The sequence below is a fragment of the Rhizophagus irregularis genome, chromosome 27 (assembly GCF_026210795.1).
Source record: "Rhizophagus irregularis chromosome 27, complete sequence".
In the NCBI taxonomy this organism is placed as follows: Eukaryota; Fungi; Glomeromycota; class Glomeromycetes; order Glomerales; family Glomeraceae; genus Rhizophagus; species Rhizophagus irregularis.
In genome coordinates this window covers 1,955,846-1,968,586 of record NC_089455.1, presented here as the reverse complement: position 1 = coordinate 1,968,586, position 12,741 = coordinate 1,955,846, and the positions used below count along the sequence as shown (strand labels likewise).

Genomic DNA, 12,741 nt, shown 5'->3' with positions numbered 1-12,741 from the left:
ATATGAAAGCTTCGAATCTCACGAAGTTGACGGAGTTTTTTTTGGTAAAATTTGAATAGGCTTTGTTATTATTGGTAGGAGAGGAAGACGTTTTCTCCATGATTGGAATCTACAGATATTTTTTACTACATGAGTAGGTTTGAATTGAGGATTGTGAATGATATCAACAAGGTCTTCATATGCTTTTGTAGAAACATTACGCTTCGAAGCCAACAAAATAGTGCCGTAGTTGTATAATTATCAAAGTACGGTGCAAATTCACCATTGCAGAACGGTATCTTGTCTTCATCCAAAGCTTCAACAATTTGATGTATTTCTTCCTCTTTGTTGTCATTACGTTCCTCTTCATCATTGTTACGTTCCTCTTCCTCTTCATTATTACCTTCCTCTTCCTCCTCTTCATTATTGTCTCCATTATCATCATCTTCCTCCTCATCCCTATTGTATTCATTGTCATTTTCCTCTTCCTCTTCACTATTGTATTCATTGTCAGTTTCTTCTTCCTCTTCATTATCAAATGATTGATTATCATCTTCCATTTCATCATTGTAATACTGAGGACCAATTGATCCATATTCATTATCATCATCATTAATGTCCTGAAAACTTAAATCATTATCTTCGTGATTATACTGAAAGTCCATGTTATCGTCATCATTATCAGGTGAACGTGCAGGTGAACGTCTCTCACCGGAAGTAGTTGTCTCACCAAGATTGCTGTAAGAAAACTGATTTCGAATTCGAATTGGTTTTATTGGTTTGGCGTGACTATATCGTCTTCTCATCTTTATAACAATTACAATTTAAATTAATTTAAATTTAACTAGAATTTTATTAATTCAATTAGAACTTTAAATTTATTAAGCGTGTCAGCAAAAAAAAAAAAAAAAATGCAATTGCCAATTAAGTAATCACTTCGGTTAAATTAATGCCGATTTGGCTATTAATAGATACACAAAATTTAGGGTCAATTATACTGTATATGGTTAATGACAATTGGTATGACAAATAATATTATCGAATAATGTCATTTATTGAATAAAATAATAAGTATATAATAAAATAAAATAAAACATAATAATAAAATAAAATATAACATAATAATAAAATAAAATAAAACATAATAATAAAATAAAATAAAACATATAATAAAATAAAATAAAAAATAAAATGAAATAAAAATATTAATGACGTCGGTGATGATGAGATCGAGAATGAGAGCGCCTGCGCTCTCGGTGGTAGGAGATTGAGAATGAGAGCGCTCGCGCTCTCGGTACTGGTAGGGGGATCGGGAGCGAGAGCGCCTAGAGCGCCTACGCTCTCTATACTCGTATGTCCTACGATCCACCCTTTTTCTCCAGGAGGACCGGACTAATGCTTAAAACAAAGCAATTATTAATATAAATGCAATGAATTAATGAAAAAATCAGTTAAATAATAAATACTTACGCTCAACTCTTCAGAACTCGTTTGAGAGTTCTTGGTGGAACCTCTCGTCATGCAAAGATGGGGTACAAGTAGGGTAATCATCAGGATTTCTATTGATTAGCCTCTCTAGATTCTCGTACCCCGCCTTTAGTGCATTCCACTTCTCTCTGCATTGTTTTCTAGTTGGCCTGAATGTGTGGTTGTTTCGTATATCACGAGCAATTCCACGCCATAATTGTTTTTGGTCATGTAATCTCATTGTGGTAAATAAGGGCTGATAGGCCCGACGACGCTGAATTAAGGTCAAAGCAGCGTCATCGGGCCATTGAATGTATACTGGAAGATTTGCGTTTAAGTTTAATGCTGCCATTATTAAATATTATTAGTTTGATGGGGAAAATGTCAAGAAAAGGCTCTATATTTATAATAAATTTATTATGATTTCTTTGAGTTAGAGTTCCGAATGGGTCAGGTCAGGTCAGGTTAATTGATAAACCTGACCTGAAATTTTTTTTCAGGTCAGGTCAGGTCAGGTTATATCAGGTTGTCTGTTTGACCTGACCTGACCTGAAACCTGAAAAATTTCAGGACTATTTTTATTAAAGTATTGAAAAAAAACGGCATAAAACTTTTTTTTTAATATAATATTATGAAAAAAAACGTTTTTGCAACGTTTTTTATTAAAATATTGAAAAAAAATATTGCAAAACGTTTTTTTTAATATAACATTATGAAAAAAATGTTTTCACAACGATATCAAAAAAAAAACGTTACGAAACATTTTTTTTAATATAATATTATGAAAAAACGTTTTCGCAACGTTTTTTCTCGAAATATTGCGATTCAACATTTTTATATTAGAATCATATAAAAAAGTGAATCCCAATACTGCAACTCACTTTTATTATATAAAATCAATATAAAACAGTGAGTTGCGGTATTGCGATTCACTTTTTTATATTGATTTTGTATAAAAAAAGTGAGTTGCGGTATTGCGATTCACTTTTTTTATATAGAATTAATATAAAAAAGTGAATCGCAATATCGCAACTCACTTTTATTATATAAAATCAATATAAAAAAGTGAATCGCAATACCGCAACTCACTTTTTTTATATAGAATCTATATAAAAAAGTGAATCGCAATACTGCAACTCACTTTTATTATATAAAATCAATATAAAAAAGTGAATCGCAATACTGCAACTCACTTTTATTATATAAAATCAATATAAAAAAGTGAATCGCAATACTGCAACTCACTTTTATTATATAGTAGAATCAATAGTTTCAGGTCAACAGGTCAATCAGGTCAGGTCAATCTTCATACCTGACCTGAATTTCAGGTCAGGTCAGGTCAGGTCAGGTTACCTGAATTTGGCTGACCTGTTCAGAGCTCTACTTTGAGTTTATTTTTACGATCTTGTCTAAATTTTTTAGTTCTAATGCAATCCTTAATTAATTTATTTAACATTGAATACACACATAATTTTTTTTTGATTTCTATGAGTTTATTTTTACGATCTTGTCTAAATTTTTTAGTTCTAATGCAATCATCCTTAATTAATTTATTTAACATTGAATACACACATAATTTTTTTTTTGATTTCTTTGAGTTTATTTTTACGATCTTGTCTAGTTCTAATGCAATCATCTTTAATTAATTTATTAACATTGAATACACACATATTTTTTTTTGATTTCTTTGAGTTTATTTTTATGATCTTGTCTAAATTTTTTAGTTCTAATGCAATCATCTTTAATTAATTTATTTAACATTGAATACACACATAATTTTTTGATTTATTAATTTATTTTAAAAATATAGTTACAGTAATACTGCATCACAGCGTTAATTAATATATATAAATAAAAATAAATAAACAAATTCTATTAATAAAAAGTGAGTTAAAAATGTTATTTATAATTATACATTAAAAAAAGCAATAAAGAAGACGAAAGTAATCTGCAAATTATATTTAAGGTAAAAGAAAATGTAATATTTTAAACCACGCATGTCCTTCCTTGATTATATTTCATATTACACTGCGATGATATATTACAATTATACTGAATTTTAAGCTAACCTTAATCTACACCGTAAGGAACTTAATTCGATCTTAATTTACTCCGTTTTAGAATATTATCGAACAATTAGACAAATGATTAGTTGCACATGACTTGCATTATTTGTATAGTTGATACTTTATATACTGATATTTGATTACACCAATATGTATTAAAACTCTTTCCTACAGTATAAAATATCAATATATCGGTATTTTTCAAATATTGTTGTAAGTTGACTACTGTAGATCCCATCTATCTATTTAAAAAATTCTTTTATGTAATCAATCCAGGGGCTTACACTAAATAAGGCTTAGATATGGCTTAGTTAAATAGGATCATCACATGGTTCAGTTTAAAAATAATCGATCTTTTTTATTGATTGGTTTTTTTCTGATCATATTTTATATTTTATCGTCAAGAGTATAATTATTTAAAAATTTAATTTTCTTGCATGTCATCGTATCACACATAAAAATAAAAATTCAAAACGTAATATTCCATTAATTTCTTCTCACTCCTTTTTCTTCTACCGATCATTTTTCTTCTTACCCCTTTCCATTATTTTTCTTCTCATTCCACGTATAGCCTGAAAATATAATAAAATTTGGAACCGTAAAATCGATTTGAGATAATCTTCCATATAAAAAAAAATGTCACTGAATGAAATTCGTCCAAACACATTGCAACGTTTGTTGATGAAGCTATGGTTGTCTAATAAAAGTTCGCTTTGCCTGGCAATTTATAGTGGATTCAATGGATCAAATTACAAACAACAATAATTTAGTCATATGAGAATTCCAGGTCAAAGAATAAGGGTGCATTGTCAAAGTTGAGAATATATTTGTATTTTTTTTTTAAAGCCGTCATTCTCATGAACTTTTTCATTGTATCCCTAAGTTCAATGATTTTGGTAATGATGAAACTGCAGTTGTTTATAGGGGTTTCCCGCCAAACTTCTGAGGTGAATTTATGTCTGGTGTTTTCGAATATACTTATCCTTTTTGCAATAGAGTCGTAGCGAGTCTTCTTAAAGCGTACCTGTGACACCCCATCCAACTTGGGCAGTATCGCTGAATCTAAAGCAAGGTACCCGGTTGATCCTCAACTTTGGGTTGATGAGTTATGATTCTGGAGTATTAAGGCATACTTTGCTAAAAATAGCTATTTTTTTGATATGCTTTTGACATAGCTATAATACTATTTTTATATGGTTTTAATGCATTGTGTCAACCATTAAAACCATGTTATCTAGGCTTATAATTTCATGTTAAAATAATGTCAAAAAATTACAATGGATTTGTAATTGTTTTGTAATTATTTTGTAATAGTTTTATAATAGCTTTATAATTTATTTTTAACAAATTTATAATATAATTATAATTTATTTCATATTGTTTTGCAATTGTTTACATTTACTAAGATAAATAGTTTTACAATGAATCTGTAATAGTTAATAGTTTTAATAGTTTTTTTAATTAATGGTCACGCATAGTCCGGAATGTAACAAAAAACTATATAATTCTCCAGATGTCCACCCAACACGTGAAAATCCAATGTACCTTAATGGCATTTCGAGGTTTCCTATATAATTCAGTATAATAAAGATATTTTATTCTTCTATTATACGCCTGATTTCTAGCAAATAGAAATTCTAAAGTCAGTTCTACAAAAAAAATTGAAACCCGATTAATAGCAGCCGTCTAAAAAGAAGCAAAAACGAACTGTTAGAACCTTTCGTTGAAATGCGTAAATTAAGAAATCCGAACGAAACTTACGCGTCCAAGGATATCCAAAGAAATCTGAAGAACTAACAACCTAAAAAAAAAGAAAAAAATGAACTATTAGTTACAGTCCGTTAAAATAAATAAATCAAAGGAAAAAATAAATACCGAACTCACACGTCCCACGCGTCTGAAGACCTGGCCAAACTTTTAAAGTTCTAAATTTCTTGTTTGTCGGTAAAACATCAAAAATCCTGCAAATACTACGCGCCAAATACCTGAAGATCTGAAGAAATACTGTAGTAATCTAGAAAATAAAAAATATGAAATGTTTTCATTAAAATAATGAAGACAAAGATTTTTTAAACCAAAACAGAAGTTCAAAATAAAAAATGACCTGAAGAGCCACCTAACAGAATGCAAAAACAAAAACGTTAGTAAGCGGTTTGTTACTAACGTTGTGTTAAAATAAGCATTTTAAAAAAACTCACCAAAATTCCACGCGTCCAGGATCAAGAATAAGCCGCCTAAAAAAAGGGGAAACGAGACGTTAGTAAACGTTTCGCTAAAAGTAAAAAAAGGTTTGTTTTCTGTAAACCCCTACCGAAATCTTACACGTCCAGGACATGACAATCTAAAAAATAAACCGTTTCGCTGAAAGAAATAAATAAGGAAATGTTAGTAAACATTTCCTAATTAAAAAAAAATAAAAAAAATACAACGGGAAGTTTCGTAACGAAACGTACGAAACTTACCATTTCGGGACCTGTATCCAATACTGAACCTACAAAAGAAAGGAAACGCTATTAAAGTTAGCGTTTCTAATTAAATAAGATTATAAAAAAATGCTTCGTGAAACTTACCTTTCATCTTCCCTAATATACCAAAAGACTGAAACCCTACAAAAATAATATATAGAAACGTTAATAAACGTTTCTAATTAAATTATTAAAAAATTGAAGTTTCGCAACGCCTGTTGCAAAACTTACCATTTTCCATACCCCACGCGTTAAATGTCCTGAAGTTTACAAAAGAGAATAAATGAAACGTTAGTGATCATTTCGTTAAAAGAATTAACAAAAGTTAACCCTCCTTACCGAGTTTTCCACGCGTCTGAGGACCGGAGCCTACTAAAAGAACTCCTCTCACCGAAATTCCACGCGTCCAAATACCCCGAAGGGCCATCTACAAAAGAAAAAATGAACGTTAGTAGCCGTTTCGTTAAATATTTAAAAAAAAACGTCACACTAACGTCTGACCCGAAAGACCCGCCTAAAAAAAGAAAAAGAAACAAACTTTTAGTAAGGTTCGTTAAAAATAAAAAAAATTAATAAAAAAAATTGTCTTACCAAAATCCTGAGCCAAAAAGCTGAAGAAACTCGCGCGTTCAAAGAAATCCATAAACCCGTCTAAAAAAAAAAGAAACCAGAAACGTTAATAAACGTTTCGTAAATTAAAATACGAAAGAATACACCCTCCCTTTCCTACCTAATTTCAATGCAGTTCTTGGCCGTCTAAAAAGAAACCTGAATTCCCAAGCGTATGAAGGCCGAAATGAATTACATTTCCACAAGAGACCCGCTGAAACGAAAATGTATCCTAAAAAAAAAGATTGTGATTTTTCACAGAGAAAAGCTTTTAATTTAGGGGAAACGAAAGAAAGGGAGAGGGAAACGAAAGAGAGGAATAGAAGGGGAAGAACGTAAAAAGGGGAAAAGAGAAAAACGAAAAAGAGGGAAGTTTCGTTAAAAAAAGCTTAAAAAAAAAAAGCTTAAAAAAAAGCTTAAAAAAAAGCTTAAAAAAAAAAGCTTAAAAAAAAACTTAAAAAAAAACTTAAAAAAAAAAAGATCGATTAGATCTATTTTATCATATGATACGACGCGTGATACAAAAAGTTTAAGCTGCGGCTATCTGCTATGAATCACGTAAATCACGTGATACTTAAATTAATATAAATAGGAGGCTTTCCTCCGAAAAATTTTTTTTTATATTTTTTTTTAGATGTATATATATACTCATATATACATATACATCAGGAAGTCACGGGAAAAATATTCATCAAATGTACATCGGTCACTTGATGTACATCATAAAGAAACGCTGAACATCGGACCCTGCAATGTACTACCGATGTCACAACATTTGATGTTCATCGCCAAATTAAAGATGTTCATCACCTGTACATTACGATTAATTAACACATTTATTAATGATATTAAAATACATGCGTTATTTATTATTATACTATCATTATACTATACAAATGTATTATTAACTAATTAATATAATATCTATGGCTATTTTAAATCTATATAATATGTTAAATACTAGATAAAAATTGATTTCCAAAATAAACCTATAAAGAAAAAAATGAAAATGTTAATAAAACTTTTCGTTAAAAATAAAAAAAAGTAAAATTCGAAGGGATATATATACCTTCGAAATAGGATCCAGTCGCGTCTTGGACCTACAAAAGAAAAAAAAATGAAACCGTTAGTAAAAACGTTTTGTTAGAAAAAATAAAAATTTGAAGGTACTGTATATACCTTCGAAATTCCATATAACTGAGTGATCCCAGATCCTACAAAAAAAAGCAAACAAGAAACGTTAGTTTACGTTTCTAAAAGAAAAATAAAAAAATCCAAGTTTCGAAGTGAATTGAAATCTTCGAAACTTACCAATCCGTTAAGATTCGTCTTCTTTTTCCGTTCTTCAGAAACCCACCCAAGATCTAAAAGAAGAAAAAGAATTAGAAATAACAAAAAAAATTAAAAAAATTAAAGATTCGTATTGTCCTTACGAATCTTTGGGTTTTCTGTTCTTCAGAAGCCCACCCGAAACCTAAAAATCAAAGAAAAGAACGGTTAGAAACCGTTCATAATAATAAAATAAATAAAAATAAACCAAAGATTCGTACTTACGAATTTTGGTTTTTTCCATTTTTCAGAAGACACCTGAGAAACCCAAAACCTAAAAATAAAATAAAAAGAACAGTTAGAACCATTCATAGTATTAAAAAAAAATAAATCTAAGGTTCGTAATATAATACTTACGAACCTTAGTTCTCCATTTTCCGTTCTTCGGAAGACCACCCGACGGAACCTATAAAAAATAAAATAAAAAGAACAGTTAGAACCGTTCATAGTATTAAAAAAAATAAATCTAAGGTTCGTAATATAATACTTACGAACTTTAGTTTTTTGTTTTCCGTTCTTCGGAAGACCACCCGACGGAACCTATAAAAAATAAAATAAAAAGAACGGTTAGAACCGTTCATAGTATTAAAAAAAATAAATCTAAGATTCGTAATATAATACTTACGAACCTTAGTTCTCCGTTTTCCGTTCTTCGAAAGACCACCCGATGGAACCTATAAAAAATAAAATAAAAAGAACGGTTAGAACCGTTCATAGTATTAAAAAAATAAATCTAAGGTTCGTAATATAATACTTACGAACCTTAGTTCTCCGTTTTCCGTTCTTCGGAAGATCACCCGACAGAACCTATAAAAAATAAAATAAAAAGAACGGTTAGAACCGTCCATAGTATTAAAGAAATAAATCTAAGGTTCGTAACTGAATATAATACTTACGAACCTTAGTTCTCCATTTTCCATTCTTCGGAAGCCCTTCCAAGACACCGAACCTATAAAAAAAAGAAAGGAATGGTTAGTAAACCGTTTCATAATAATAAAAAAAATAAAAAAAAACTAAGATTCTTACGAATCTTGGTTCCTCTTTGCGAAATCCCCTTCCACCATCCCCCTTTCCCAGTTTTTTACCTTAAAGTCTGGTTTCGTGAACAAGCTGGCGTCCTACAAAAAAAAACAATGAAAAAGAAACGTTAGATCGTTTCTTAAATTAAAAATAACAAAAAATCTTCCACTTTCCAGTTTCTTACTACCTTAAAGTCCGGTTTCATAGTATTCAAGCCAGCGTCCCCCTAGTAAACGTCCTACAAAAAATAAAATAATAAAAGAGAAACGTTAGTTCGTTTCTTAAATTAAAAATAACAAAAAATCTTCCCCTTTTCAGTTCCTTACTACCTTAAAGTCCGGTTTCATAGTATTCAAGCCGGCGTCCCCTAGTAAACGTCCTACAAAAAATAAAATAATGAAAAGAAACGAAAAAAAAGATAAAATTAAAAAAAAAAAAAAAAAAAAATAAATTAAAAAAAAGTAACGAAACTTACAGGTGTGAGAAAAAGAAGAGAACGAAAGGGAAGTGAAGGACGAAAGGAAAGGGAAGGATATAGGAGAAGGACGAAAGGACAAGGGGACAGAAGGGAAGTGAAAGAAAGGGAAAAAAAAGTTTAAAGTTTTTTATTAGACTTTTTTTTATCAAAAAAAGATCGATCGGCAAACTGATCACATGATACCGATCAATACTAACTGAAATTTACTAGTTAGTAATTATATTTTTATTATAGCAAAGATATGTACATTGAATATTTATTATTAAATGCTGCACATCATGATAAAAATTTCATTGATGATGTTCATTAATGTTAAATATTACTTGTACATTAAAAAGAATGAATATTGCAATGTACATGATTTGCATAAATGTATATGTAATGTACATTTTTTTCGTAACTTCCTGATGTATATATATCTATTAATTTTAACTTTACAAAAAGCCTCTCCTCTGTAAACAGGTAGAGGCCAATTAATGCCTATAGGGGGAGAGCCATTGCTGCTCCCTCTGCCTGACAAAAAGATAGTACAATTATAAAAATAATGATTAGATTTATATTATTACAACTATTTCAATATAATTTCATAACAATTTCATATTAAGATATATAAACCATTGCAATAGTATTGCAATACAATTTCATATTAAGATATATAAACCATTGCAATACAATTTTATATTAATATTATAAATATTGCAATACAATTTCATAATAATTTCAATTTATAATTATATTATTAATAATAAATCAATTACAAACACCATTGCAACATAATATTTAAATTGTTTTGAAATTATGGTTTGTAATACTTTTATTAGCCCTTGTGATATAATCTTTGTAATTAATTGCGAAATATATAAAAACAATTTCAACCATTACAAAATAATGTCAGTATTACAAAAGTATAATAAGAATATTATAAAAGTATTTCAAAAAATAACCATTTTTAGTAAAGTAATGTTTTGATTTACATCACCAATTTAACTCATAATTCTAATTTATTGAATTAGTTTATTATAGATTTATTGATATTTTTTTTATCTGTTATATAATATTTAAACTAATGTATACTTTATCTGTAATTAAAATTGTTATTGTAATAAATAACCGGTAACTTAAATCTATTGAAATTAACTTTTAAATTAGATTACAAATTATTAAAATATTATAAAATTGAATTTAACGATATTTGATTGATTTGATATTTTTATAGATAATATCATTTTGATATTATTTTGATACTGAATTAATATTAAAATAATATTATATTGATATTGCATTTATTAAAAAAAAATCATTATTGTTATAACAATATCAAAATGATATCGTTTCGTTATTTGTCAATATCGATTAGATAATTATAAAGTGATATCTTTACAATATCATATTGATATTGAATTAATGTTAGAACAATATCATATTAATATCGTATTTACTTTCTATTTTTCATTGTTGTTATAACAATATTGAAATGATATCGATTTGATGTTTCGTCAATATCGTTATGATGTCGATTAGATAATTATAAAGTGATATCTTTACGATATCATATTGATATTGAATTAATGTTAGAACGATATCATATTAATATCGTATTTACTTTCTATTTTTCATTATTGTTATAACAATATCGAAATGATATCAATTTGATGTTTCATCAATATCGTTATGATGTCGATTAGATAATTATAAAGTGATATCTTTACGATATCGTATTGATATTGAATTAATGTTAGAACGATATCGTATTAATATCGTATTTACTTTCTATTTTTCATTATTGTTATAACAATATCGAAATGATATCAATCTGATATTTTTTCAAAACAAATATCTTTACGACATCATGTCGATATATTGAATTAATATTGAAATGATATCATTGCGATATCATAATGATATCATTTGCAAATCGATATCATTACGATATATATTTAACATCATTACTATATCAATTCGGTATTATTCAAAAATTTAAGGTTTCTGTAAAGAATATTCGAATAAATTTAATAAAGATAAAGGCTACTATGCCGCATTTGCCTATAATACCGTATAGCACTGCAAAAGCACCTACTACGTCTAAACATATAATATCGGAGGTATGATATGTGGTTAAAAAATCTTAATTCTGGTAAGAATTCAGCTAATTCTGGCCAATTTTTCCAATATTCCATACAGATACCCCCGTAGGTATAATTCAATTTTTAAGTTGGTGAAATTGATATATACCCAGGGTATTTTAGGTAGAAGGTAGTCGAATCGTCAATCCGGTTATCACGAGATCAATCGTCAATAGGCGGATTCGGATTGATCAGATGAATCCGTCAAATAGACCGGATGGATGACCGGATATCCGATCAATCCTATACGGGATCGACAAAAAAATTTCCTTTTTAGGAAATTTTATGTTACACGACCGGAAACTAAATTTAGAAAAACTGGTTTTTTGTGGAATGGGTATCGCCATAAATGGAAACGATCGACATACCCGTGCGTCGCGTAGACAATTAAATATCTAATCATAAATTAGGAAATTAAATGATCGGCGAAAAATATCCTTTTTAGAATTCTTGTGAAACTCCAAATTTCATTTTTGCTGGGAAACAAAATTTCCTTTTCTTGGATTTGTGTAATGTTACTCATACCCTAAAAAGGATAATTTCATGCCGATTACTTAATTCTGGCTGGAATTATAATCAATCCGGTCAATCTGCGGATAATCCGATAATCCGATTTTTTAATCCGGATTGATCCGTCACGTGATCATCCGATGACGGACTTGACCATCGCATTCATCCGGACGCACCTCTAATTTTAGGCATCGTTTTTATACGGTATATATCATAAACTCTCTCCTGAATTTTTCAAAAATGAAAATTTCTGACGAAAATAATTTTTTATTATTTTTAAAAAATAATACAAACTACTAATAAAATTTTATATTTCCAACCCAAAGTCCTCTAATATGTCTGGTAACTATACCAAGAGAGTGTGCAGCTTAGTATCCTCTAACAGTATAAAACTGTCTCTGTCAAGCGAAAATAAACAGAGACTGATAATTCAAGTTCCGATAGTGAAAACACTATCCAGCAAAAGCGTAACCGTATGATTACCAAAAACTCTATGGATGAAGATTACGTTGCCGACGCCCAGATGGCTGACGTTGGAAAAGATGGTCCTTCTTCTTCTTCTCAACAAAATATCTCTGGCGAAAATACTTTGACCTCCTCCTCGAAAAAATCTGCTGCGCCAACTGCGCCCAGTCACATCGCGTCTCCTGGTAATGTGGACGCGTCCATGCATGCACCTTCAAACAAAGACAAGC

At 29.3% G+C, this 12,741-nt stretch overlaps 4 protein-coding genes across 5 annotated transcripts; all 4 read right to left on the bottom strand.

Annotated features, from left to right (window-relative positions):
• Positions 1-125: 125 nt before the first annotated feature.
• Positions 126-785, bottom strand: OCT59_018294 (uncharacterized protein; the record flags this gene model as incomplete). The annotated part of the gene is made up of 1 exon (XM_066148684.1): positions 126-785. The coding sequence occupies one exon, from the start codon at positions 783-785 to the stop codon at positions 126-128; it is 660 nt and encodes a 219-aa protein (XP_066004589.1).
• Positions 786-1,459: 674 nt separating this feature from the next.
• OCT59_018293 (uncharacterized protein) lies at positions 1,460-1,798 on the bottom strand (the record flags this gene model as incomplete). The annotated part of the gene is made up of 1 exon (XM_066148683.1): positions 1,460-1,798. The coding sequence occupies one exon, from the start codon at positions 1,796-1,798 to the stop codon at positions 1,460-1,462; it is 339 nt and encodes a 112-aa protein (XP_066004588.1).
• A 3,081-nt stretch (positions 1,799-4,879) lies between these two features.
• OCT59_018292 (uncharacterized protein) lies at positions 4,880-6,620 on the bottom strand (the record flags this gene model as incomplete). Of its 2 annotated transcripts, XM_066148682.1 has the most annotated exons (10): positions 4,880-4,939; positions 5,058-5,198; positions 5,274-5,313; positions 5,711-5,746; positions 5,835-5,911; positions 5,975-6,003; positions 6,083-6,118; positions 6,317-6,404; positions 6,472-6,491; positions 6,569-6,620. In XM_066148682.1, 10 exons carry the CDS (start codon positions 6,618-6,620, stop codon positions 4,880-4,882), a joined length of 579 nt encoding a protein of 192 aa, XP_066004587.1. The 2 variants fall into 2 exon arrangements, with proteins under 2 accessions (XP_066004587.1, XP_066004586.1); XM_066148681.1 differs by lacking the exons at positions 4,880-4,939; positions 5,058-5,198; positions 5,274-5,313 and having other exon boundaries at positions 5,707-5,746.
• An 870-nt stretch (positions 6,621-7,490) lies between these two features.
• Positions 7,491-8,835, bottom strand: OCT59_018291 (uncharacterized protein; the record flags this gene model as incomplete). The annotated part of the gene is made up of 9 exons (XM_066148680.1): positions 7,491-7,575; positions 7,656-7,686; positions 7,766-7,800; positions 7,898-7,950; positions 8,277-8,321; positions 8,407-8,455; positions 8,545-8,589; positions 8,678-8,722; positions 8,816-8,835. The coding sequence occupies 9 exons, from the start codon at positions 8,833-8,835 to the stop codon at positions 7,491-7,493; spliced, it is 408 nt and encodes a 135-aa protein (XP_066004585.1).
• Positions 8,836-12,741: the final 3,906 nt, after the last annotated feature.